The sequence below is a fragment of the Anas platyrhynchos genome, chromosome Z (assembly GCF_047663525.1).
Source record: "Anas platyrhynchos isolate ZD024472 breed Pekin duck chromosome Z, IASCAAS_PekinDuck_T2T, whole genome shotgun sequence".
Classification (NCBI taxonomy): domain Eukaryota; kingdom Metazoa; phylum Chordata; class Aves; order Anseriformes; family Anatidae; genus Anas; species Anas platyrhynchos.
Window position 1 is genome coordinate 56,131,286 of NC_092621.1, and position 25,588 is coordinate 56,156,873.

General features: G+C 43.8%; 1 protein-coding gene across 1 annotated transcript in view; it reads right to left on the reverse strand.

Annotated features, from left to right (window-relative positions):
* SHB (SH2 domain containing adaptor protein B) overlaps window positions 1-25,588 on the reverse strand; it is a 75,555-nt gene that overhangs the window by 27,359 nt on the left and 22,608 nt on the right. Inside the window, 1 exon segment of the mRNA XM_038170921.2 lies at window positions 6,325-6,540. Within this exon segment, the coding sequence (XP_038026849.1) occupies window positions 6,325-6,540 (216 nt within the window).

Genomic DNA, 25,588 nt, shown 5'->3' on the forward strand with positions numbered 1-25,588 from the left:
ACATGCATTTCCTTTACCCAAAGGTTTGCTATGCCCACCAGGAAATGCCTGCTCTCTCTCACACCCCAAGCAGGAGCCAGGGTCAGCTTGAAGTTCCCAAACAGACTCACTGGTTTTGCTATCTCCTTTTCCAGACAGACTTACGTACCAGAAAGTTACCTTGTTCCTGTTATTTTGCCAAACTCAACTCCTCTGGGCAAGCTGGTTTGCCCAGCTCAGCAGGAGGTCTAACAAGACCTGCCCACATCTCATAAAAACCTTCAAAAATGCATTTCAGCTTCAGCCATTATTTCCTTCCTGCTTTCTTCTTTGTACAGCCTCCAACGAAACAAAGCCAAACCTGTTTGTGAAACAACTCAAAACTTCAGATAGGCAAGATGCTGCACTCCAATACAAAGAGACACATCTTTCAGCACTGCAATGAACAGCTGAAGTCCCCAAGGAAGGCTATACATAGCCTGCTCTGCAAGCATCAGCACGACACCAGACCCAGCCAGCGCTTGGGAGCTGCAGCAAACACATGCTCTCCCTCAGACAGAGCAGACTTCAGTTTGTGCACCGTTTTGGTCTGGCACATCTCGGACTCCAGGCTGGAGACAGACAGCTCCTATCCATACTTCACCAATAAATCTTGAAACCATGGCAGAGGTACAAAAGTTTTCCTTAAAAGACTTGCATGAGTAGTTGACTCCATGATAATTCTACAGTTTCTTGCCATTTTGGCTTGTTTCCTAAGTCTATCACCTAACAAATCAAAAACGTTTGCTGCATAAAGCTCATTGTGTCTGCACTTCACATCACAGATGCATACTGTTCCCTGTGGATGAACCTCTAAAATAGGAAAGTTTTAGCAGGAGGTGGATTCAGTTGTGAACCTGTAATTTCTTCTACCACTTAGACAACATCGTGATCTTCAGAGAAATCCACCTCACTCAAGAAGCGAGCAAAACCCACACAGCTTAACTAGGTACATTACAGAACCACAGTACACATGAAAGTCAGAAAAGCACTTCAAATATCTCAGCAGAGTGTCAGTGCTTCTCCACTGCAAACATGTCATTGTTTCCAACTTCGGAGTCGAATCTCTTCTTCCCTTATTTTAAATATTTATAATTCCAAGCAAGTTAAAGTATAGGAGAGAACCGGTTAGACAGCAGCTTGAATCTATGCTCGCAGCCAGTCCTGATGTGTTGCTTTGTAGCAAATAACCAGGTACCTAAGACATACTCAGTTATAATGAATGACACACCCCATCGCAGAAATCTAATTCATCTAAAAATGTTTACTCTCTTAGCACTGTAAAACAGAACTTTGCATGCTGATGTGAGCCCATAAGGAATTCAACCATATCATAATGCTTTTTAATTAAATTTCCTTTTAGTCTGTTAATTTTGTAAAGCAATGTGTGCTTTCATAAAAGTTAACTACGTAATGCCTTAGAAGAATATTTACACACAGGCCAATCATAAAATCTAATATTGGGTAGATGGTGTCTCGTTAATCTACACTCAAATATATCCTAATTAAAGACTACCTGATGAAGAAAAAAATTGACACAGCTAAGATTATTTTTTTTAATCAACACTCTAGACTATTTCAGCATTTACCCACTAAAGATCAAAAAGTTGAGCGTGAAGATGATTAGAGCACTCAAAGACTTCACAACCGCCAAGTGGTGCACAAGAAGGAATGCGGTAGGAACCAATACATTTATTCTCTGGATTTAATTTAAACTCAGCCTTTCCATTTGATATGCACAATGCATGAAGAGTAAAGTCTGAGATTTCCATATGCACACACATGACTCTTGGGACAATAACTTTTGAAGCCAGTAACCTCACCTCTGTGGCTGCTGTATTACTACTAATTGAGAAATCTGCAAAGTATGATCTCACCGCAGACAGATGTGCCCTGGTTCCACAGAGTTGTACTGTAAATATTTAGCTTGTATCTCAGCATTGCTAAACAATGAAGTTTCTGTTTTAGGTATTTTGCATACTTTGAAAGAAAAATGACCTCTGGGTAGCACACAGTTACCATCCTTGTGCGGGAAGCTCACAGCAACTCTGACATTATTCTTAGCCTTTGGAATATTATCAAAACTAGTACGTAAAGAAAAACTCAACAAGGTAAAAACTCTGTGCTAGGCTACAACACAGAAAGTAGCTGCAGAGAAATAAATAGCCCTAAAGAATTCCACCTTTAAAGATTTCAGGGTCACATTCAAGCATGCATTCTTTCCCAATATTATATGCAGTCCAAGGGCTTTATTTACCCTTGCCTTCAAATAAAATATTCTTTGCTCAAAAATAGCTCTCTTCCCAAATTGTCCAAGAACACAGGCAGGAATAGCAGACCATGCATCCAGCCAAACACTGAAGAGAATGGAGAAAAGTATCTGGAGGGCTCTCAGGTAATGCAGCCAGCCAGAATTAACTGCGTTGTTGCTGTTGAAGAGCAAGGAAATCTGTAGTCACTACAGGCATCCCTATAGCACTAGCTGAGAGGGCTAAGAAGGATGGGGATAAAAAAAAAAAATGAAGCACAGCAGTTTCCTTCCCTGTGGGCAGAAATGTACACACAGGTACTAGGGAAGGGTGATAGGGAGCTGGTGTCTGAAGGTAGGAGTTGAGAAGTCCCAAGGAGATGTAAGAAGGTGACACGATAGGACAAAGTGTTAGATAGGAAAAGGATGAATGAGAGACTATGCATAGATGCAGATTGGTGGGAGAAAAGAAAGGAAAAAGCAGGTAAAGATGATACCAGAAGCAAAATAAGAAAGAAAGACAAGGTGCAAACATGGCGGCAAATGGCAGAGGGCCAGAAACCCTCTGGAATGGAGAGCAGAGAAACTCACTGGAAGACAACGCAGAGCAGCTGCAGACCTACTGCAAACCCACTGCTGGTGTCACTCTGCAGCCCCTACTGTGGGCAGCTTGTGGATCCTTCCAGGCAGCAGACACCCTACCTCTAACAGGCTTACTAGGGACTGTGCTGCAGTGCAGCAAGGCTCATCAGCTGGGAGACTGAGGTTGCACATTTGCTTTAGGCACAGACAACGTTACTGCCATCACAGGGACACACAAAAAGACTCAGCTGAGCTGTGACAGTGGTACCTGGAACAGAAAAGAAGTCTCAGAGCCTAAACCCAAAGCAGAAGGTTTTAAACACAGGTGACAGGCTGACTTTCAGCATCTGCAAAAGCATCATAGTGGCACTGGAAATTTAGGGATAGGTGCCTCCTTTGAGTATGGCCCAATTGACTAGCCTATCTTGACACACAGTTGATATCCCAAGCTGTGGCCAGGATCTCCCAGCCAGACAGTCTCCCAACACAATTCTTGCCAGCATTTTAACTGGCTCAGCAAAGGGGATGAGTCAGCTCAGGCAAGCCCGAACTGAAGCCTGCTTCCAACGTGGCAGGGCTCAGCAGCAGAGCTGTATATCCTACTGGAAGCCACATAAACAGGTTAGGCTTTTGTGCTGGAGTTCGTGCTCTTTGGGGAGAGACATTATACCTGCACAGCGTGCAACAGAACTGGATGGTGGCTTAGATCCAGGCTCCAAAGAACCATTAGCATATACTTAATGGCAATTGACTGAGTCTGGAATCCTAAAAAGATTATTAACATCTAACATGCCAAAGCAAACCATGCTGCTACAAAGCAGAAATCAAATTTCCCTAGTCTCTTCTCTTCTATAGGAGCCCAAAAAGAAGACAGGGGGTGTTGAGCAGAAGGTTTCTTTTTAAGTCAGCTGCTTCAGGCTCATCCAGGTCTCTTGCTCCCAGCCACATTCTCAGGATGGATAATGCAGACATCAGCTTAGGTTGGAAGCAGCCATAAAATGAATTGCAACACAAAGACAAATGAACAAATGAAGCTGAGGGGTAGAAATCTCTCTTACAACAAGTCCACACTGCTGTACTACACTGTGCTACAAGAGAAACACATTCGTGTCACCCACATCCACCTACCTATTAGGTGATCAGGCCAGGAACACCCAAGAAGGGCAGTGTCACAACAGACTGTTTACAAAACAGTATCCCTGTAGAACTGTGGAGGGAATGCACTCCCAATTTTCCAGTGTGGCAATATCATGGCATGCAGAACTGCCAAATCGCAGAATAATTAAGTAGAAAGGGATCTTAGGACGTGTCTAGTCCAGCCTTGCCAAGGCAGGGTCTGCTACATGATCAGATAAGGTTGTTCAGAGATCTATCCAGTTATCCCTTTTCTCAGGATGAAAATATCTAAAAGATGAAGACTGCAAAATATCCCTTGGCTGTCCTCACAGAGGGAAAAAAAACTTCCCTGTATCACATCAGAACTTGGCCTGATACAACTTATGCCTGTTGTCTCTCACCTTCTGTTAACACACCGCTCATCTGTGAAAAGCCTAGCTCTATCTTCTGGAAGACCTCCTCAGAGGCACTGAAAAGCTGCTATTGGATCCCTCCAAAGCTTTCTCTTCTGCAGGCCAAGCAAGCTCAGTCAGGTCTGTCAGCATCTCCTCATGTGCTGCAGTTTCCTGTCATTTTGGTGCCTGTCTCCTGAAATCAACATTTATTAGCATCCTTCTGGCATCAGAACACTGGACACAACACTGGACACAACATTCCATGTTTTTTCCCAAAAATGTAAAGGGAAACTTTGCTTGACCTACTGGCTATTCTCCTGTTTACAAAGGCCAGGATGCTGCTGTCCTTCATCACTACCAGGGAGCACTGCCAGCCACGTCTACTTCACTTTCCCTCAGGACTCCTAGGCCCTTTCCACTGAAGCTGTAACCTGCCAGCCTCGGTCTATATCATCACAAGGAGTTAGTCTGCTCCAGGTGCAGGTCTTTGAATTTGTCCTGGATGGATTTCACAAGCTTGTTGCCAGCCCTTTTCTCCAGCCTGTCCCATACGCTCTGCACGGCAGCTCTTCACCCCTCCACTTGACATCGTTCCAAACCTGATGACGTGCATTCCCTCTCCTCCTCCAGATTATACTGATAAAGATGTTGAACAGGAAGGGTTCCAGAACTGGTCCCATGTGGAATCACACCTGTAAACTGATTCCAGGAAGAGCATGAATCACTAAGCGCTACCCTTTGAGTTCAGTGATCCTGGCATTTTTTCCACTCATCTAGCAGTCCGCCCATCTAAGCTACAGCATTTCAAACCACAAAACAAGGATGCCACAGCACAACACGTTGAAGGCTGAACTCAATACAGATGACACCTACCGCTCTCCTTCCATCAAGGGATCAAGTAGTTTCAATACAGAAATCAATCAGGCTTGTCAAGCAGGATTTACCCATGGTGAATCCACACTGACCGCTCCTAAGCATTGCTCTTCCATGATTCCTGAGCCACATCTCTCGTCTTTTCTCACACCCACAGTCCTCACCACATATAGCTCTTCCTCCCAAGCCTTCTTGGGAAGCCAAGCTGACCCCTAAAAAGACAGGGGAACAACCCTGCTCCTAGACAGCTTTTAACAGGAACATATAATTGAAGGGGAAATCATAAAGCATGTATGACTAGCATCCCATAGGAGCTTCCTGGAACATGGTCAAACCGTGACTTGGCCAGGCTTTGCTGTAAACACTGAAGCTCTACCAATAAAAGAAGCCCTTGGCCTCTAGAATCACCTCATCAGTGAACGAAGCCCCCTAGCCATTTCTGCGAAGCAGCATCAGGGACTAAGAAGAAGAAAATAACCAACACCAAGCACAGATATTTGCAGAGAGAGCAAGTAGTTTTGTGTGAGGTCTCCCTGACTGACAAGTTCTTATGTGGGAGAAACTCAGACATACAAAAGTATCGATCTGAAAACAAGTTCTACACATCCACAGGAATGCTCAGGATTGGAATGAAAATGACAAGTGACAAACACCAAGAAACATCACTGAGGAGAAGCGTGTTACCACATGCTGCTTTTTATCCTGCCCCTTTAAAAAGTGGCCCATAAGTTAAGGACCTTGCAAAGCATCACTGTCATCATAGATCCACTCAACAATAAACACTATCTGCATCATACTCATTAAAATAGGGGGTGAGATTAAGGGGTGACAGAAACAGGGGGTTTACTAACATGAACCAAGCGCTGAGATGGTTGACGACAACTCACCTGAAGCAGCAAATCAGTAAGTGCAACGTTCCACATTTCTGCAGCAGGTAAAGACTACCCACAAATGTTTTTGATAGATTTCTCCCCAGCCCCCATTCTCTCCACCCCTCACCCTTCAGAAGTGCAGAAACACTTGACTTCTCCGAAAGGCAGGCATATATGCTGTGAAAAAGAGAATTTTCTGGTCAGAATCTAGGATTCCTACCTGCCAGAGCTGGGATGGTGACTTTATTCCACTCCCATGGCTGATCATACTCATCTGCAGGCCTGTCATCATCCTGTGGCAATTTGCTTTCTCGTAAACGTTGACTCACCACACTTTCAGAATCAGATTCCACACCACTGCCTTCTGGTTCATAGGGCGTGTCATAGAGCTGCATGTTTTTCTGATGGGACTTCGTGCCTTCCTGCTTCTGAAACTCTGTTATCAAGAAAGAAAATTGCATCAATATCACTACCAAATATGCCTTATCACAGTTAATAATTTTAGAGCATTCAAGTTCCATGCACTACTTAATTTCTGTGTAACTGCACAGATGGCAAGCTGCTACAAGACTTCTAAATTCTACTTCTGCATTTGGTTAACTGTCTGCAAGCAAAAGTTTGCTCTAGCTAACAACCAAGGCAGAGTCTCATGCCTCATCAATACACCCTGGTCAAAGAAAGAGCCAGATTAGAGAAAACACACAATAATTATCAGCCTTGTAAAGCATGCTTACAGTCAACTGTGCAAAAATCCCCAAGAATGCTGAAATTTGTGTATGCAGTTAGGTCTTCTAGAGATCGTTCAGAAATACAACGCAGATTCAAATACCAACAAAAATGAATTTCAGAGTGTAATTACAAAAGCTGATTAAAAGTTACCTGAGTTACCTCTAGAGAACGCACAACACCAGCAGAAAATGAACTGGGACAACAGCGAGAACATCAAATGGAAGCAGCGCTGAATGGACCTTATCTCACCTTGTATTAAGAAACACATATTCCTTTAAATTAACACAGACTTTGTCAAAAAGTAATCAGGTTGAAGCTCAACAGAAGGGAACAGTGCGTTGCCATTCTGGTTTCTCTATTCCCTGGACTTTACAAAGCCTTGTCTAGATAAAGCTATGGTCACGTCTGAGGGCATGGCAGAAGACCTCCAGAAGGCCTTCTCCTTGGCCAGAATGCCTTAGGATTCTGTGAGCTGTTACCTGTGAACCCTGTGTAGAAACAACGTAGAAGAAGGTTGGTAAGCTTCAGTGACGAATTGAATTCCCTCCAACATGCCAGTTCATTCCCATTTTGTCTATGAAAAAAGTCTTAGAAATCTTCAGGCATGTCATTATGCTAAACCATTATGGAGAGTTTTATATGAGCAAGTCAAGACACTTGTGAAGCCTACAAGAGGTGGAAGCAGGGTTGGATGACCCAGGATGAATACAGAGACAGCATGTGATTGCACAAGATCCCAAGTGGCCTTTGGCTTTCCTGTCTGGCGAGGTCAAGAAGAAAGTACATCAGCAGCAAAGTGAAGGCTAGGAATAATATGGGCCCACAGCTAAGGGTGTCAGGGTCCCTGCCCTGGTGACACAAGATAAAGAAATAACAGACATACTCAATGGCTTCTTCTCGGTCTTCACTAATAAGATCAGCTCCAGGAACCCCAGACTCCTGAGAACAGAGGGAAAGGCTGGACACCAAGGGAGACTTAGCCTTGGTGGAAGAGGATCAGAATCAGGACCTAAGGGAAGATTTAAACAAACTGGACATACACAGTAGAGATACAGTGCATCTCTACTCAGCACTGGTGAGGCCACACCTGTGTCCAGTTCTGGGCTCCCCAGTGAACGAGAGACATGGACACACTGCAGAGAGTCCGACGTGAGGCCACAACGATGATGAAGGGACTGGAGCACCTCTCCAGTGAGAAAAGGCTAAGAGATTTGGGACTGTTCAACCGGGAGAAGAGGAAGCACAGAAGGGATCTTATCAATGGTCTTATCAACGTATACAAAGAACTGTTGTTTGAGAGTGACGATGGAGCCAAACTCTTCTTGGTAGTGCTCAGTGACAGGACAAGAGGCAGCAGGCAGAAATAAAAATACATGAAATTTCATATCAATGCAACCTTTTTTTTTTTTTTTTTAAAACTCTGATAGCAGTCAAACACTGAAACAGGTGGCCTAGAGAGGCTGTGGAGTTTCCATTAATGGTGTTATTAGACACCTAACTAGACATAGTCATGGGCAGCCTGTTCTAGCTGACTCTGCTTGAACAGAAAGAAAAGAACCTGAGCAAAAAAAAAAAAAAAAAACAACCAACAAACAAGCACACAACAAAACACCTACAAATGATGCAAAGACTTAGAACAGCTCTCCCCATCAGTGTATTAATCAGAAGGTCATTCACCACTTCTTTTATCAGCAAGAACAGTGTATCAGGGCAATTGTTCCAAACTATTTCAAAAGTACAGTGAAGGATCTACACGAAGTCAATGGCCTTGTTGCTTGGAAAAAAAAATAAAATAAGTTTAATGCATTACAAATAAATCTGATGAAACCTACACTAAAGCCAATGATCTAAATACAAGAAGGCAGGTCAGGATGATTCCTAGCTACAAATGATGACCACATCACCACCTTCAAATACAAGGAAAACCTGGGAAAGAGTACCTTAAAGGGTAAGTTATTCGAAAAGACGTGTGCTTTTGACCTGCCAGAAGTAAAACAGTCCTTGTTTCAACTACCCTTCTAAGATAATTTTGCTCAATGACATCATGCTGCACTAAGAAAAATTTCACATTAAGAAAAACACACTGCTGATACTCTCTTGAAATCTCCTGGACATAAGCACTGCATTGCTTCTAAGCCACAAATGTGGCCTGTGCCTGTCTCTCTTTCTGTACTGTGAAGCCAGACCGTGCTATACAAGGAAGAGAACGCTACTGAGGAACAAAGACATGATTCCACCAAATCAGAGATTTTATATTGATTTTGGAGTGCTAAACACAGTTTATCCGCTGGCTTCTGGTGTGTAAGATTATTTTAATACAGGAGCCTATGCTCAACATTTTTCTTTTACCCACAGAAGTAGAGCATCAGTCTGCACAGAAAAGATGACCTCTTAATAGAAGGTTGTAACCTACTATTTCGTGCCTTGTGGTCAGGGACTACAACTAAAAAACGTCAAATGTTTGATTCTAAAGGAGAAAACTCTCTCTAGAAAAGACCATAACTTCAGGAAATTGAAGAAGTGGAAGAGAGAGTATACATACACACAGATACACAGGCTGACTGACATACATGGTCTTTTTACAGCTTCCTGTAAATTTGCTTGCAAGTCCATCTTTTATGTAATACATTGAAAGCATATTCGTGCAGAACAGTGAAATTTCTGAAGTTAAATAAAAAACAGCTGCTTTCAATAGCAGGCAGCAAAGTTAATACTGTACCGCAAACAATATTAGACACTGATAGCTCAGTGCAGACTTGAATATTTAAGAATGAAGTTTCCATGTAACCTCTAACAATGATAGCTCTGAGTACTAAAACAGTCACTGGACTGACCAGGGAGACCAAAATTATATTAATTGTACTTTATTTGAAGGCTGACTTTGGGCACGTAAAGGGTCAAGCATATTTTTCCACTGTGAAAGCAGCAATGGCAATGAAAAGTACATTAAGAACACAGTGTGGAAGACTTGTATCTGTTATATGTAACAGTTCTCAGTTATATATATATATATATATATATGTTATATATAACTGTTCTCAGTTCACATTTTAGTACTTTGAAGTCCTGATTTATTAATTTTATCTTTTTATCCTCTTACTGCTGATATTTGGAGCGCTTTTTTATAGAATTATGCTCATTGGTTAATTAGGTTGTAGAAAAAGAAGCAACTGAAATTTTGAAAGAGCCAATTTCGCTAGCGGGCTGGAAGACAGTCACAAGTAATTCTTATTTTGTCAGATTAGCATTATATAACAGAATCAGGCCCCAGGGGCCTGGACACCTTTATAAAACATAGAACCTGACCAGCAAGCTCCAGAAACTGAGACATCTGGAGGACGAGTTCCTGTGATACATGGCTGAACTTCACGTTTTTCTTCCCAGATGGTGAGCAATTCTGACAAAAATGCACGTACAGAAACCTCGAGCACCACTTGACACACAGATAACCTCATGGCAATCTTTCCAGCTGTAAACTTTTTAATAGTCTTAAGTAACCCACCAGCATTACTCACTGGTGCACTGTGTTCCTGAGACGAGCTTGGAGAGAACTGGGGGATATGTTATCAAGAGAACAGCTATGCAGACAAGCAAAATAAATTCTGAAGGCAGTGCTACTTGCTTACAGAAACTGTAAAACAAAACACAGGAGTTCTCCTGCAACAGCTGTGTAAGAAGAAGGTTCCCTGCAGTTAAGCACTTGTGAGAAAATTGTTGTTTTCTTGTCTGGTGAGAGGCAGCGAGCTAAAGACTCCGTTGGGCAGGTCTGTAAGTGACAGCAGTAGAACCAGAGGTTCCTGCATCATGGCAGAAACACATCTTGCCTTCCTGCAGCCGATATGCCAAAAGTGAGCCTCCTGTTCAGGCAGATGTGGTAACTCCCCTGCAGCCCTTTAGAGACATGTTACGAGGACAGAAGAAGCACTGGCAACCAGAACCCTGGGCTTTGGATAAGCCCCCATGTTGGCTAATCCTGGTTCTAGCCTGCAAGAGACAAAGCAGGAAATCGTATGAATCCCCTGATTCTTCCAACCCTGCTCTTCTACAGGAAAAGCTTTTCAACATTTTACACACAAGGATTTCGCAGCATCTGTGACAACATAAGGCACACGAGCTTCCTTAACACTCTGACAGCAAACAGTAATGCCTTCATGCCCCACTGAGAGACTTATAGTGTAATTAGACTGTCCTAACAGACCTGCAGCTGTTTTCTCTACCACCAAAATCTTATTCTAGTGAGCCAGATCAGACTATGAATGTAACACACTGGAAGTGGTATTGCAATCATGCCATGCCAGCTTCTGAAAAGCTAGCACTGACACTTTGCAAACCAAGTGCAAGGGCTCTGAACAACCTTTGTCCTTGACAGGACTGGGAGCAGGACAGGTGACAGAAAGCTGTCGCTGGGACCCTGCAGAGCACTCATGGTTACACTCACATCCAGTCACCAGTACAGAGATCACTGCAGAATTTAAGCTCATACTGGTGGATAGAGCTTCGCCCTCTGTCCTAGAGCAGGAGACAAAACACTCTGCAATGCTCCATGCCCCGATCAGTAGCTGTCAGCTGAGTGAGCATGCAATGATTTTTCAGTCCTTTACGCACGCACTTGACTTTGATCAGATGCACAGCCATCTGAATCAAACACAGCAGACTGTTCATTCATTTAGTGCACAGAAACATTTAAACACTGTGCTGGGGGAGGACTGTGCAGGACAGAGCTGTTTACAGAACACACATGCAAGACTTTCTGTCCTCCTCTCTCTGGACTCAGACCGTGGGTCTCTTGTACACGGTGACACCCCTCTTCCCACAAGTCAGCATTTGAACAGCTTCAGTCTTAGCGACCTGGATGTAGCTTTCTGCTTACACACAGCAAGAAGGCAGCCTGGCACAACAAACTAAAACCAGCCTGGAGGAATGCCACTTTGCTGTTGGTACATTTGTACCACTCAAACCTCCTGGATAACTCCAGCTACAAAGGCCTTATTAGCACTGAAGCAATTATTTCGGGAAATTACAGATCTTCCTGGAATCGAGTTTTCAAGGCACACAGAAAAATGACACAATTACCAGTGGAAAGGTCTGAATATTTAATTAGAAGCAAGCAAACAACAATCCTTTGCCTCAGTCCGCTGTTTGCATCTCAGTCTCCTGCTGTGCAAACACAAGGACCTAAATAGTGACAGCACTCAGCAGCCAGGGAACAGACTAACCTGTCTTTATCTGGGACAGTCACAGCACAACTTTCAAAACGTGGATCTGAACATTTCATGCTCAAAAGCTCCAGAGGGCAGCCTGCAAGGTGTTTGGGGGGCTTGCTGTAGCACTCTGGTTTCTATCAACAGCCCTGGGATAACTAGAAGAGCACCACAATTCATAAAAAAAAAAAAAGAGTACCTGAGAACGTAACTCAGGAACAAAGCCTACTTGTGGACAACACGTTGTCATATGTTGTTCTTCACCAGGGAACAGCCTTGTTGAGTTGTTTTTGAACCTCTGCCCTCTGCACACACTGCTCTTGCAGCTTGCAGGGGCGAGTAACCTCGGAGCAGGTCAGCGAGCTGTTTGCACCAGGCCACGCACCAGCCAGCGACTAGCCGCAGGCGTCAGACAGATGCTAATGCAAAGATCACCTTGACAGAAGAACATTTATTTACTCCCACTGAATCTGTTTCCTTTCCCCCTCCATAAACAGGCCAGCCAACTGCTTGCTTTTTTCCCAAGCCTCCCCGTAAACATTTCTTTTCATGCCTATCTCAGTAAGATCATCTGGAAACACTTCAGAACCGAGGCTGCGGAGTTCCCACCGTGTCAGCGCAACGTCTATTCAAAACAGAAGCTGAGTTTCACCTCTGCTCAAATTTCACCTCGGACCACCAGAACTCAGGCTGCTTTCTGCTCTGCTCCCAGGTGCAGCCTGATGTCTCCAGCTGCTGGGCAGCAGGGAGCACCAACACCACCCCGGTAACTGTGAGGGCTGTTTTGCTTTCAGACTGAAGCAACTGCTTCCTAGTGCTTAAAAATCCCATTTACCCTGCAGGAAAGGCTAGATAGGGAAAGATCTTCCCTCAGTTTTCCTTCTAAACAGAAGCCAAATGACTCAGAAGTGAGCCGTTTTCCAGGGATGAACAAGAGGTGTTTGCTCTCCTGCCGTGGTTTGAAAGCTTGGCGTAACCCCTCGATGTGAACAGCAATGGCTTGAAACAGCTTGCACCGAAATCCTCCTGGACTCCAGGTGTGACTCCTTCCCCCAGGGAAAGGCACATGGAGCTCCTTCACATCCCAGCAGCCCTGACGAAGTATTCTGTGGGTCAGAGCAAGGGCAAGAGGGGAGAAGTCCCAAGTATCAATAAACCAGCAGCAATAAGCATCCATATCCTTCACAGACACTGTGCTCCAAAATAAAACAAGCAAACATACTCTGCTGAAGACGACAGAAGGTACGTGTTCTTCTTTGGGGAGTGCCTGGGGGAGTGGAGGGACACTGATTTAAAACAAGGCACAGAGGAAGAAAGCTTAAATCCTGGTGGATTGGAAGAGCAGCAGTATCATTACCTAAGCACATGAAAACTGCCCTTGGATACACAATTATTTTATGGCAGATGCAATGAAATTAAAAATTAAATTTCATCAGTTCCCTGAAGGCAGAAGTTTATTCTACAAACTCTACCCTCATCCCCCAAATATCCCATTTTCTGTTAAATGAGCCGTGGTTAAAAATTATATCTGACATCTTAAAATTCAAAATTTCTGCAGACTGCATATTTCAGAGGTGCTTCGCTGCTGCTCAGCCAGCTACTCATTACACATTTCTCAGAAAGACCTAAAAGAGGAGAAAGGATGCTCTCTTTATTCGGGGTGGAAGCCCTCTTGGGCACAGAGCATGCAGGCAGAGCACAGCACTGGTATTTCCATGTACAGCTGTTAGCACCGTGGTTATCACTGCCCCATGAAACAAACCAGTGTCCCCCCCCAGAATGCTCTAAGGTTAGCACAACCAGAATCAATTCTCATTGAAGGACATTTTAATTCCAATGCGGTGGGTATTTTAAACAGGTTAACACTCCCCGGTGTCAGGGCAGAGAGCTGTACAGTGAACGTGACTGCTGCTTCCTGCAGTTTGATCAGCCTTGCAGCTCACGGCTGCTGCCAGTGCTCACAAGCCCCTTGCCAGCTCCCTTCAGCCACACCGTCCTATCCCTTGACAGGAATCACCTTGAGAGGTGCGGGGAGTGGAAGGAGAACCCATTCATAAGGCAGCTGCAGCTCAATGCCTTCACACAAGTGAGATATTGTCTTGAATCTCATCAATAAGCAGACCTGGACAGGCAAATAGCTTACTCAAAAGCAGGGAACAAGGCAAGCACTGAGCAACAAGCGTTTTAGTGGGTATAAATATGTATCTACGTTCAAGGAGATATTGCAACATATATATATTATAGATACAGATATATCCACATGTGAGCAAAAGTTAGTTGTTTTTTTTTTATTTATTTATTATTTATTATCAAGAAAAAATATGTAAATTGCTCCCAATATTTGGAGGTTAAGAAAACTCCTTTGTCCAGATGTCACTAACTTTTAAACTTGGCCTTACCTGGGAAAAAGTGCAAAGTGGATGGAGGCCTCCCTGCAGACCTAACTGACCAGTGATAGAGCGGGGACGACGCTGCTCACAGGAACAAAATAAAGTATGTGGCAGATAGAGGCAGTAGATTCATGTAGCCAGAACCATTCAGATTTAACGAAAGCCAGACAAGGTGTGTTCTCAGCCAGATGAGATGCACTCTCATCTTATTGTAGCCACCTGACAGCATTCTCCATACAGAGTGCAGCACTGAGAGAAAGGCTCCCGCTCAAAAACTCCTGGAGAAGATTTCTTCCAAGGACACAGAGGCTGCACAGTCAGATTCACAGAAATGTGCATTACACATTGTTTCAAATGAAATATCTAGCCTGTGCATGATTGTGTCAACTGTGATTTTAAAAAAAAAAAACAAAAAAACACAACAGAAACGCAAGCTCAAACACATAGCCTGAAGCTCCCCTGATGACTAACTTCCATTTGAATTTATTTTCTCCCTGTTAGTCATTTTTCATAAAAACACCCTGAAAACAAAGAGGAGCCAAAGCTTTGGAAGTGATATCTACTGCAGGAGATCTTTCCCTCTGACCAGGATTCCAGCAAGAGCAGGCACTATCAGTACTTCGTCACACGTTTCCTCCTTTGGCAGGACTTAAAAGCCACACAGCATCTGCATACCAAACAGTCTGTTTTTTCCTATGTGCTGCAAGAACAGCCACAGTGATTAAGTGCAGTTTTGAACACCAAAAAAAAAATAAAAAAAAATAGTGATCAGCTACAGACATCATTTACAGTTTTGCCCACTTTGGCTTGCTTTCCCAAGGAGAGTGCTGTTCTAGCTGCAGCCTCTCTGCCCCATCACCCAAACTGAGCTATTGGCACAGTCCAGGAGCTCTGATCAGTACCTGAGGACTTGTAACGAATCTTGCTGAAAGCAAAAGTCTTCAGATGTAACTACAGATGTTAGAATGGGATGTTCAGTGAGCTCCATGCCCAGCACAGACCTGCACAAGCATACACGAGTCATTAATGCACACAGTGAAGAAGGGGCTAGACTTGTTGTTCAGCTCTGAAGACAGAAGTGGTTTTGCTTAGACTTCTACCTCCTCGTGAGCTGAGCTGACCAGGAACACTTCCCTGGTGTCATCACAACCCATCACGGATTTCTGCTTCTCATAAATCCAAGGCCTTGCATGAAGTAAAAGACAGCTAACTTGCTAGCACTGAGAAAGCAGCAGGGATATGGATGCAGAAAATACTGAGAAAATGTTTCCACTCACCCCCTCGGCAGGTGATACCTCCACCCACTGAATCAGCCTAGCAAGCGACTGATGGAAAGAGAAACCAGTCCCCAGCGTTTCCAAACATCAAGAGCTCGGTACTGCGCTGTCCAGCTGCTCATACCCACTACCTCGCGCTTGTTTGCAGACTTATCTGTAGTTGTCACGCTGCTCAGACAACCCCTCATTAGATACTGATTTTTAGTTGAAAGACCAGTCACAAAGAAATCTGTTACTATTGTGGTTCTGTGGTGTTTTTTTTCCTCCTTGGCACAATACATTCATACAACAATACAGGACCTGAAGAGGTGTTTGAATGCATGCAGCTATTGACAAAATGCTATAAAGCATACAGTCTATCACATCATCATTCAACAGCGTTTGTGCTTGCACAGATATCTAACAGCAGCAAATAAATCTGACTAGCATTCAGCAGAGCATCATTAAGAACAGACCCCAGTTTTAGGGAAACCAAACCACAGTCATGCAAACACCATTAATCAGCTCTCTTCTTCCCTCTTTGTAACAAAAGCATCACAAATCATGAAGGGTAACATCTGGTATTTTCCACTGAGGTCAGGTCAGAAAGTGCCATGTTATAGAAATCCATTCCAGCCATGATCTTGCTGCATATGACTGAGTCAACGCTTTCTGATAATTTTTCCAGTTACTCGTATTTTCCAGTACATGCTTCTGCACCAGTAACGAGCGTGCGTGCAAGGATTCGTAAAGCACAAAACCTCATCCTCTGCAGAAGCTGTGTTGGTTGCAGTAAGTCCTATTCAGGACACACAAAAGCAATGGTAGATCTGAAAGACATTTTGTCCCTTCTCTCCGTCTTCTTTTTACTTCAATTGATGCAGCAGAACAAACACCTTCTTGCTTACCTGGGGCTGCATGATGGCCTTAACAACTGCTCCAGCACCTAGGAAAAGCTCATGAGGGCTCAGGTCTGTCATCATATTTTACTGCTTTGCAGTCCATCCCAGACAGATGCAACGATTTGACAGACCTTCACTTTTTCCACTCCACAGAAAATGTATGCAGAATTGAAAACAAGTCCTGATTTTCTCGAGGCAAGACTTATTTCCCCACAGTTTGCCTCGTTTGTTCTTAATTGCTAGTCTGACCTATAATGGCACCAGTTTTGCATACCTACATCCTGCTTCATAATGCCAAGTTGTATGCAAACTCTTCCACTCCGTGCCACCGACAGGTGACAACACTGAGCAAGGCAGGACCAAGAGCAAATTCACACCAAGCTCGAGTATCCCCATCTTCTTTTCACACAGGTTGATAGTGCTCAAGAAATCCAGTCATGGTAACACAACACACCGCCAGGTACCAGAGCTTTGTTTGGAAGGGATGACAGAAACAAGTGCACGTAGCGGCATATCAGCACAGACCAAAAACCTAAGAGGCTTGTCTGCCCCCAGCTAGAAAGGGCAGGCTGCTCCTGCAAAGAATGGCCTCTAATCATTTTAGCAACCACAGTGTCAGTGAACAGCTGAGCCTGCATAGGTACGTTAGCACCTCCAAAAGAGCCCTGTCAAGCAGAACTCTTCATAGACAGAAACCAGACAGGGCAAGAAGCTGTATGTTGTGTTGCAAGCCCACATAAAATGCACAGAGCACAAAGGCTGGGTTTCTGAACAGTTCCTGCTGAAGTTATAAGCCCATTTTATGACACTGCTGTGAAGCTGTATTAAAAAGCTGGTACACTGATGTAGCAAGACATTCAGCCTCTGTTTGCAAGCAGGAAGAACTGTCTGAATCTTCAACCCTCGCCTACTTTTAAGGATAAAAAAATCTCCTTTGGTTTGGGTTGCAAAACCAAAAAAGATGCAAATTAACAGCTGATGTCAGAACAGACTCCATTTACCTAAATATGCCGTTCTTGTTTTGCCACTACAGAACTTGAGAGTTTGGACAAAAAGCCAGCAGGCAAAAAAAAAAGAAACAACTATCCATTTACCAGTAAACTAGGCATATAAATGACAAAATATTACAGTCTGAAGAGATACCATCTCCTTCCAAGAAGTATTATGGTATCTTCACCACATGCTTAACTAGTACATAGCGTACCAACTTGTTTTGCTCTAAGCTGGCTTAACATTTCCGTACAATATAGTGAAAAAACATAGTTACTGGAATTACAAAGAATATAATATGAAGGGATGGTAGAGAATACTTCTGAGAAAGAAAAACTTCAACAGTTCAAGAAAAAGCTACTCCCAAGAAAGACCTTTGTCTTCAGCACAGCGAGCTGAGATAGAAGTACAAATTCCTTTTCACCTCATAGCACAGGTAATGTCCACCACTTTTTTTGTTTGTTTTTAAAGGAAGTCCAAGTTAGAGATATTTGTTACCAGAGTTGCAATCCTGGTACTAAGGTACTTATGAAAATGCTGCTCTCAAACATTTTCACATGGGCTTCGAGTCTAGTAACCACACTTCCTTTTGCTAAAAGCCACTTCTCAAATGAACAAGTAGAAAGATAAGAGTAAAACTAAACAATGAAGAACTGAAGGATCATTTCAGTGAGTCAAGGGACTGCTGGAAGGAGACGTAGAAATGCTGCCAGTCTCCTATTTTGCTTGAGCATCACTGTTCCAGCTCCAGTTATCAAATCCTTGTAATGCTCAACCACAACAGCCCGCTTCTCTCTCAAGCTACTGACCCTTCACATAACAAGTCCTTGGTTTTAATCTTGAGAACTGTTCCAGAAGAACAACAGGATCTCGCTAGGAAGATCACGGGCTGACCTTAGAAGTCAGCAAGATATACCACTGATGTCCTCCAGCCAGTACAGGGTAACATCCTTCCCAGCCAGAGCCTACAGGGAGAGCTTACAGTGCTCCCTTCATTTCTCTGCCGACCAGAATGGCACCAGTCAACTGCACTTCCTTCATATTTCCAGCTGGAGAGCTGCCAGAGTTCCCACCACCATCGTGAAGGCATGCATGCGCTGGCCCAGTGCAGCCTCTCCTCAAGCTGTATCTCAGCAGGTTGCTTCTTTACGCCTTGCAAACACCAGTCTTGTCTTTCCAGGGATTACGTTCAAAAAGATCAGTGCTAGGAGCACAGCAGTGCAGTGGCAAAGCTGAATATGTACTCAATCCAAAGATGTATATCCCATAAGCTGGAATACCCTGTTTCCCGAAGCTGTTTCTCAGTGTCACAGAATAGCTGACAGGCTAGTTGCAGGGTGTGGGACAAGTGAGAACCTCAAGAAGTCACCTTGTTCAATCTGCTGCTCTACGCAGGGCCAGCGATGTGGCCAGGAGAGGTTACACAGGCTCTGTTCCTGCCATCCAGTCATGAAAGCTCTCACATCTTTGTAGCCAGAAGATTTCCAAGATTTCCAGTAAATTCAGGCCTCATCAATTCTTCTCACTGTAGGGTGTTCACAGTTCTCTTGTGTATTTCTCAGATACCAGCTGCTAGAGTTGTAAAACGACCAGTGCTCTTGGGCTGCGTGGAACCTCAATGCTTCTTGCACTGCTGCCAGGAGCATCCCTGCAGCTCACATCCAATGTAGAAGAACCACTGCTCTGAAGTAAAGCTGACTGAAAACTTGCAGCTTGTCAGAAGGTGAGGTGGAAGAGGAAGACAGAGTGGGGAGACCCGTGTTCAAGTCACACAGTAACTAAGCAAAAAGCACCATCATACATTACAGACACTGCTCACATCAGGAAAACAAATAGGCTGTGTCTAAATAGCCCTTTTGATCAAAGTGGCTTAAAACTAGTGCTTTGTATAAACACATGATGCAGGGAGTCCTTCAAACTGAGGGCATGGGTTTAGTAGCATTTTGAGCTTGATGGCTTGTCTTCCCCAGCCACCCAAGCACTCACTCTCTCACTTTGCTTTTTGCAGAAGAACACAAGCCATGATTCAACACACACTGAACAAGTAAATGTCAAGAATTAAGTTTCTTCCACATGTACTCTCAGTCTGTAATGATGCTGACATACCTTTCCAAAATTCGGGATACCTTGTTCCCCTTACTTTGTGCAAATGATTGTGTATTAATAGGAAGTGACAGAAACCCCAAAGAAGTTAATTTACATTTCTGAAGTAAGGCTTGTGATTCGCGTCTTACCATTAGTCCGTTTCCAGACTGCATCTACTCATAAGGAGAAGATTAAAGCGTTGAAACAGAAGAAAAAAAAAAAAAAAGTTATTTCAATCTTGGTTTAAACCTATTTTGGGCAGTATATTTTTGAACTGAAACTAAGGCAACAAAACCCTGTGCATCAGAGCTTAACATTCATTCCCTACTATAAATTAGGAGCAACAAATTACCACAGGCTCGGTACCTTTGCAATTCTGACTCCAGTGTTGAGTCCTGGCCCATAAATCTGATGCATGGAATAGCAAAACACTCAATCCCCTCCTAATTCCTGTTCCAGACCAAGACTGGAGGGGAAGCATGGGGAGGCAAAATAGGATGCTCTTTTAGGATTAGAATGTATTTACATTTACTCAGCTGCACAGAGTAGAGAAATTTAGTGTTTTGTTGTTGTTGTTGTTATTGTTTATTGTTGTTTCTTTTTTTTTCCTCCATACATTTGTAAGCTTGTATGCACTAACCAGAGCAGCAAGCAGCACTATAATTTTAAACATTAGGAAAAATGCCTTAAATCATTTCAGGCGGGGGAGACAGAGTTAAATATAGAGAAATGCTATTCATTTTATGTACAGCTGGTCTCCACCCCCAGTTATGCATCCAGTTTTAGCAACCACAACACATCACGGTCCCTCCCAGCACAAGAAATGAGACCCCACACATTCCGCCCTTATCTCCCTGCAGTCACCAACAGGGTGTGAAGTATCCCCAGTGGCCACTGGAAACGAATCTGAAGTGATGCAGCTTCACAGCATATGCCAGATCTGTCGCTCTGCTCTGAGAGGAGGTGAGGACTCACGTTGAAGCAGCTCCAGGGTTATTTCAGTCGTACCTCAATGGATGCACATCAGAACTAGTGGAAAGGAAGAAGTCCTCCTCTGTATTGCTTCCCATTACACAATAGATGGGGGATACTTAGGGCATGCCTCCTCCCAGTCATCTGCTTTCCTCTAAGTAACTGCTGAATGAAATCTCTGTCCAAATTTCCAACAAAGCAAGAAACAACTTCAAATAGATTCTGAAGCCCAGGAGGTTTCTCATTAACTTTAGCTCTAGCAAGCTTTAAAGAAGGAGCAGAGCTGTTGAGAACATACAGCCTCCTTTCTGCTGCTGGGCTGCAGGGAGTCCCGCACCACCTCCAGGCCAGCAGTACGTGAGGGCCACGCTCTATAAACACACGTGGTAACACTAGCATCATGCATGCTCCAAAACCTTGGTATGCTCAAGACATGTCAGATATCCCTTTCTTAGCTCGAGGAAGAGCTCTCCAAGATGTTCAGTGCAGTCTTTTACAGAACTGACAAGTAAATAAAGCTATCTTGTTATTAGCCACAAGCTCACCTCGATCTGCTGTCGAACTTCTTCAAATCTCTGCAAACTAAGAGAAAACACACATCAGGTTTCAAGAATGAAGTTACCTTACACTTCTTCCCACCTCACATGTGAAGAAAAATCTTGCTGTGCTAGAATGACCAACATGTGTTCACACCATTTGCCAAGAGACAATAAATACGTGAGTTTTAGTGAGGAATCCAAAATACCGTACAAAGTGGGCTGATGATGGATAAGTTCTCATTTCGGGCCAACATCTAGCCATGACTAGCCAAATGTTAGATCTTCAAACAGAATCTATAAATGGAGCACACACAAATATAAGCACAAGGGAACAAGCTTAAAGTCTTTTCAAAACTATGCCAACTGTCAAGCTTGGTGGCTAAACGCAATGACTCTTAGGTGTTGGCTACAGCTGTTCCTTGCGTTCCAGTACAAGCAGACAGCAAATCTTAAACTGCAGAGCCCCTACAGTGCCCAGAGACCACGGGCCGGTTTGCTAGGCTCAGTGACCTTCAATAGGCCAGAAATTTTTGTTCTGAACATCTCTTGCTCTACATGCTAATATATCTGGCCGAATATTTATCAACATAATTATCATTACTCCTTTTGCATTATTTGCAACTGTATACTTGGCGCCAGCAAACAACATGCCAGAGGCAACCTGGTAAAGGAAGAATGATTTTACAAGAACTGACTCACCACCAATGTGCCGTAGTGACTATTCAGATGAAGTTACATGTCTGTACAAAAAAACAGCCTCTCCAGTTACAAGGGAAACTGACACCCAAGGTCTTCTAAAGTAGGTGCAGGTTCATGGGAATACTGTTTTCCTCACACTCCCAGCATTTCTGCGATAGCCTGCAGCAAGACAGACCTACTGCTCCCAGCATGCCCATGGGGAGCTCCCAGTTAAGACAGATGCACTTGCTCTGGCTAGGCTGCCTGTCATGAGCTTGAGATTCAGCCACAATTCAGGCACAGACTCTTACTGCAGTACCTAGAAAAAAAAAAAAAGCAGCAATATGCACAAAGGCATTTGTGCTTCTAGCACTGGCTGCACCCTTTCTGCATCCAAAGCACAAAATCTCCAGGAGTCAGCCACTTGAATTTGCTCACTGCTCTTCTGCTGCATAGCCAGGATGATGTGTACAGAGACAGGATAATAAATACCCAGGAAAAAAAAAAAAGGAGAGGCAAGAAATTTTCATTTGGAATCCTCTCCAATATCCTTTGCTCTTGTTTAACCTCAAAAAAAGCTCCTGTTGGTGCAATCCTCATATTTGCAATTGGTGCAATCCTCCCTCTGGATGGAGGCACTTGCTTAGTTTATGTTCACCTGCACAGCTTTGCTGATGGTGAAGATGTATCATCAGCCAGGCTGATGCACATGTTGAACACAGGAAAGACCACAAGACAACAGCAATCTCTGTGCCATGAATCAAATGCTCTAAAGCATCTCTGGAAATCTCTTTCAGCTCTTCAAATCAAGGACACACCTTTCTCCTGCTGCAGTCACCCAGTCCTGGAGCATGTACACAAGCTGGTCTGATCAATTTGCTTTACACACACCAGGCTTGCATGGGGAAGGACACGTTCCTTTCAGATTTGACAGCATCCTGGAGACTTCAGCTTTTCATTTACATCTAGAAGTCCTTGTGGGACCTACTTAGATCTTCTGGGCTTCAAGGGGTATTGGCAGCATGCTGCTGTGCTGATTCAGGACTGACTCAAAGGGACACACATTGATACTTCCACTAATCTCAAGGGTTGACACATCCTACCTACAAGACGTAATGCACCCTGTTCCAGGACAACCATGCAACTAACTTCATGGAGGAAATGCATCAAGGACAGAATGGCACTCCTGCCTCCACAGACTCACGCATCTGCCTTTGATTGTCCTGAGAGAGCCTTACGTAGCCTCTGAAGTTATCCCAAACAGAAGAGAGGCACAGCATGTGTATTATCCATAGTGTTACGACTGTCTTCCGACGTCTGCTCCCAGCACAGCGCTTACTACATAAGGGATATCACACGACATGTTACTTCTCAGGGAAGGTGACTATTTTCAGAAATGCCACCCACCAAAACCTGTAGCAGTCTGAAATAAGAGGATGGATTTCTCCTTTCCTACCCGAAGCAGATGCATGAAATGGGAACGAGAGCCCTAAGCAGTAACAGAGGTCCCTGGCCCAGTGCTAGGTGATGCCTGAGAAAGCTGAAAGAAAACAATGTGTACCTTCAAACTTGCAGGCAGGACACAGAGCTGAGGTATTTCTATGAGCTAGGCCTCTAAGAAATCAAAGCACCGATGTACTGTCTGCTTATGCCAGCTTCCAAACCAATGACAATGCTACTTCTTTGCTCGGAAAAATAAATAAAATCTACACACACTTTGGGTAAGGTCACTCCAAATTAGTCTGAGACTTGAACCAACCTCACAATTTAAATAAGGTAATTTTTGTATGAAGGCATATGCCATGTCAGGCACCTGGTACTCAAAAATCATGAGTTGGAGGTAAGAGGCTGCCTTCAAAGCCAAATGACAAATTACAAAGGGCAACAGATGCAGTCTTATCTCATCTCTGTAGCTATCGTTCCTTACCAGACCTTGAAAGGCTGACATCTCCTCCATCTGAGTGATGATCTAAAATTGGATCCTCCTTCAAAGGTAAGTTTTATGAGGTCTGTGGTCCAACACATAGCTCTGTGTTGCCTTGATTTGGCATTTGACTGCAAATGTTGCATGTGGTCTGAAGAATTGATTAATTCCTTCTGAGAAGCAGAGATACTTGGAAGAGCAGACTTGACACACGCAGTTGTCAGGAGACAGTGGAAAGGCACCATCCCTTCCAGCTCGCATGGCTGTGATACAGTCTTAAAGGACTTTAATGGTGGGAAGAAAATCACCCAGATTTTCTCCAATATACCCATATCCATATGAATGGGGAATTCATATCCCCATATGAATTTGGGGAACATTTCCTCCTCTCAGGTACAGGATTACCACATAAAATAAACAGAGCCTTCTGCATCATTTGACACCCGGCGCAGGCTGATGGGAGTATGGGAGTACACTCTCAGATTAGGCCTATTTTTTTTATTATTTTTTACCTCCACTAGCACTGCCTGGGAACAATGGATGACATCCAGAGCAGCCTGGATGTCACAGGCACCACCACTCTGCCTTGGCAGGGTGTCATCCTTTCACTTCTGGAATGTAGTGGCTCAAACCACCGTTCCTCTGGGGAACTCTCTTAAGCACGAAGCATCTCCCAGGCCTGACCCAAGCAATGACACTTGACATGTCAACACAGCTCGCTTCGCCTGTTATTGTGATGTGTCCCAAAATCACAGCAGAAGGTGGCTCTAGACTGAGACTAATGGAAAAATAAGAATTGAAAGCATGCTTAGGAAAGCAATGGAAATATCATACAACACACTTGGAGAGACAGCCCAGTCACTGCAAGGGAAAAAAAAAAGGTTTTATACTGCTGTTCCAGAGAGAAAAGCCTTTTCAGCTGTTAGCCCAGTAAGTCGGAACCTGGGGTAGCAGCTTTACAAGGAACCCCAGTCACACTGATGTTATCTTGGGTTGTTTCTTCCTTCATTCCTTTGACTGCAATCTTTCTTCACCTATTTCTTGCTAGGACATGGTATACAGGTATTATTGGCAATGCCAGTATCTTCTTAACAGGTAACTTCTTTCTCTCTACTCCATCTTCTTTTCAGCATCCTTAGAAATCAGCATCTTCTCAGCTATCTGTACTTGTTTTCAGACACGCGTGGTAGCAGCCAGGCCAGGATCTCACTCCATCCAGGATACACAGCATGTCAGACAGTTAGATCACGGACCTCCCTCATACATGGTATTTATACTGGGACATCCAATCCCCACACAGAACAGGGACATGGCAAATATGCAACCACACTTTAAGCACACCACACACCAGCAACTGGATTCTGAGGGATTTTCTCTGAATGTCTGGCATAGAGGGGACATACACTTAAAAGTATCAGCCCAGGCCAGCAGATGCGGATGGCTGCCAGGAGATAACAACTTGTTATAAACACGCATTCGTTCTCAGCATGCTTCTGCCTTTGCCTCAAGTCAAGCCTTTCCTCAAAAAGCCTTTCCAAACCCTTACATAAAGATTGCTTTCGTCCAATCAATGTAACTGCAAATCTGGGAAGACAGTATTTTTCGTGACACTACGTAAAAGACACTTCAAGCCTAACTAAGCCAAATTCCACCACAGAGTGCATGGCATCAGATTGACCATTTATTAAAATCATTCACTTCCAGGCTTTTTCATTTTTTAAAAATTACAATCATTTGAGAACTAATTGCTCAGAGCCAAACAATTCTAAGATGAAAACACCAGCGCTGGTAAGCAAACAAGATTTAAGTAGCATTCAC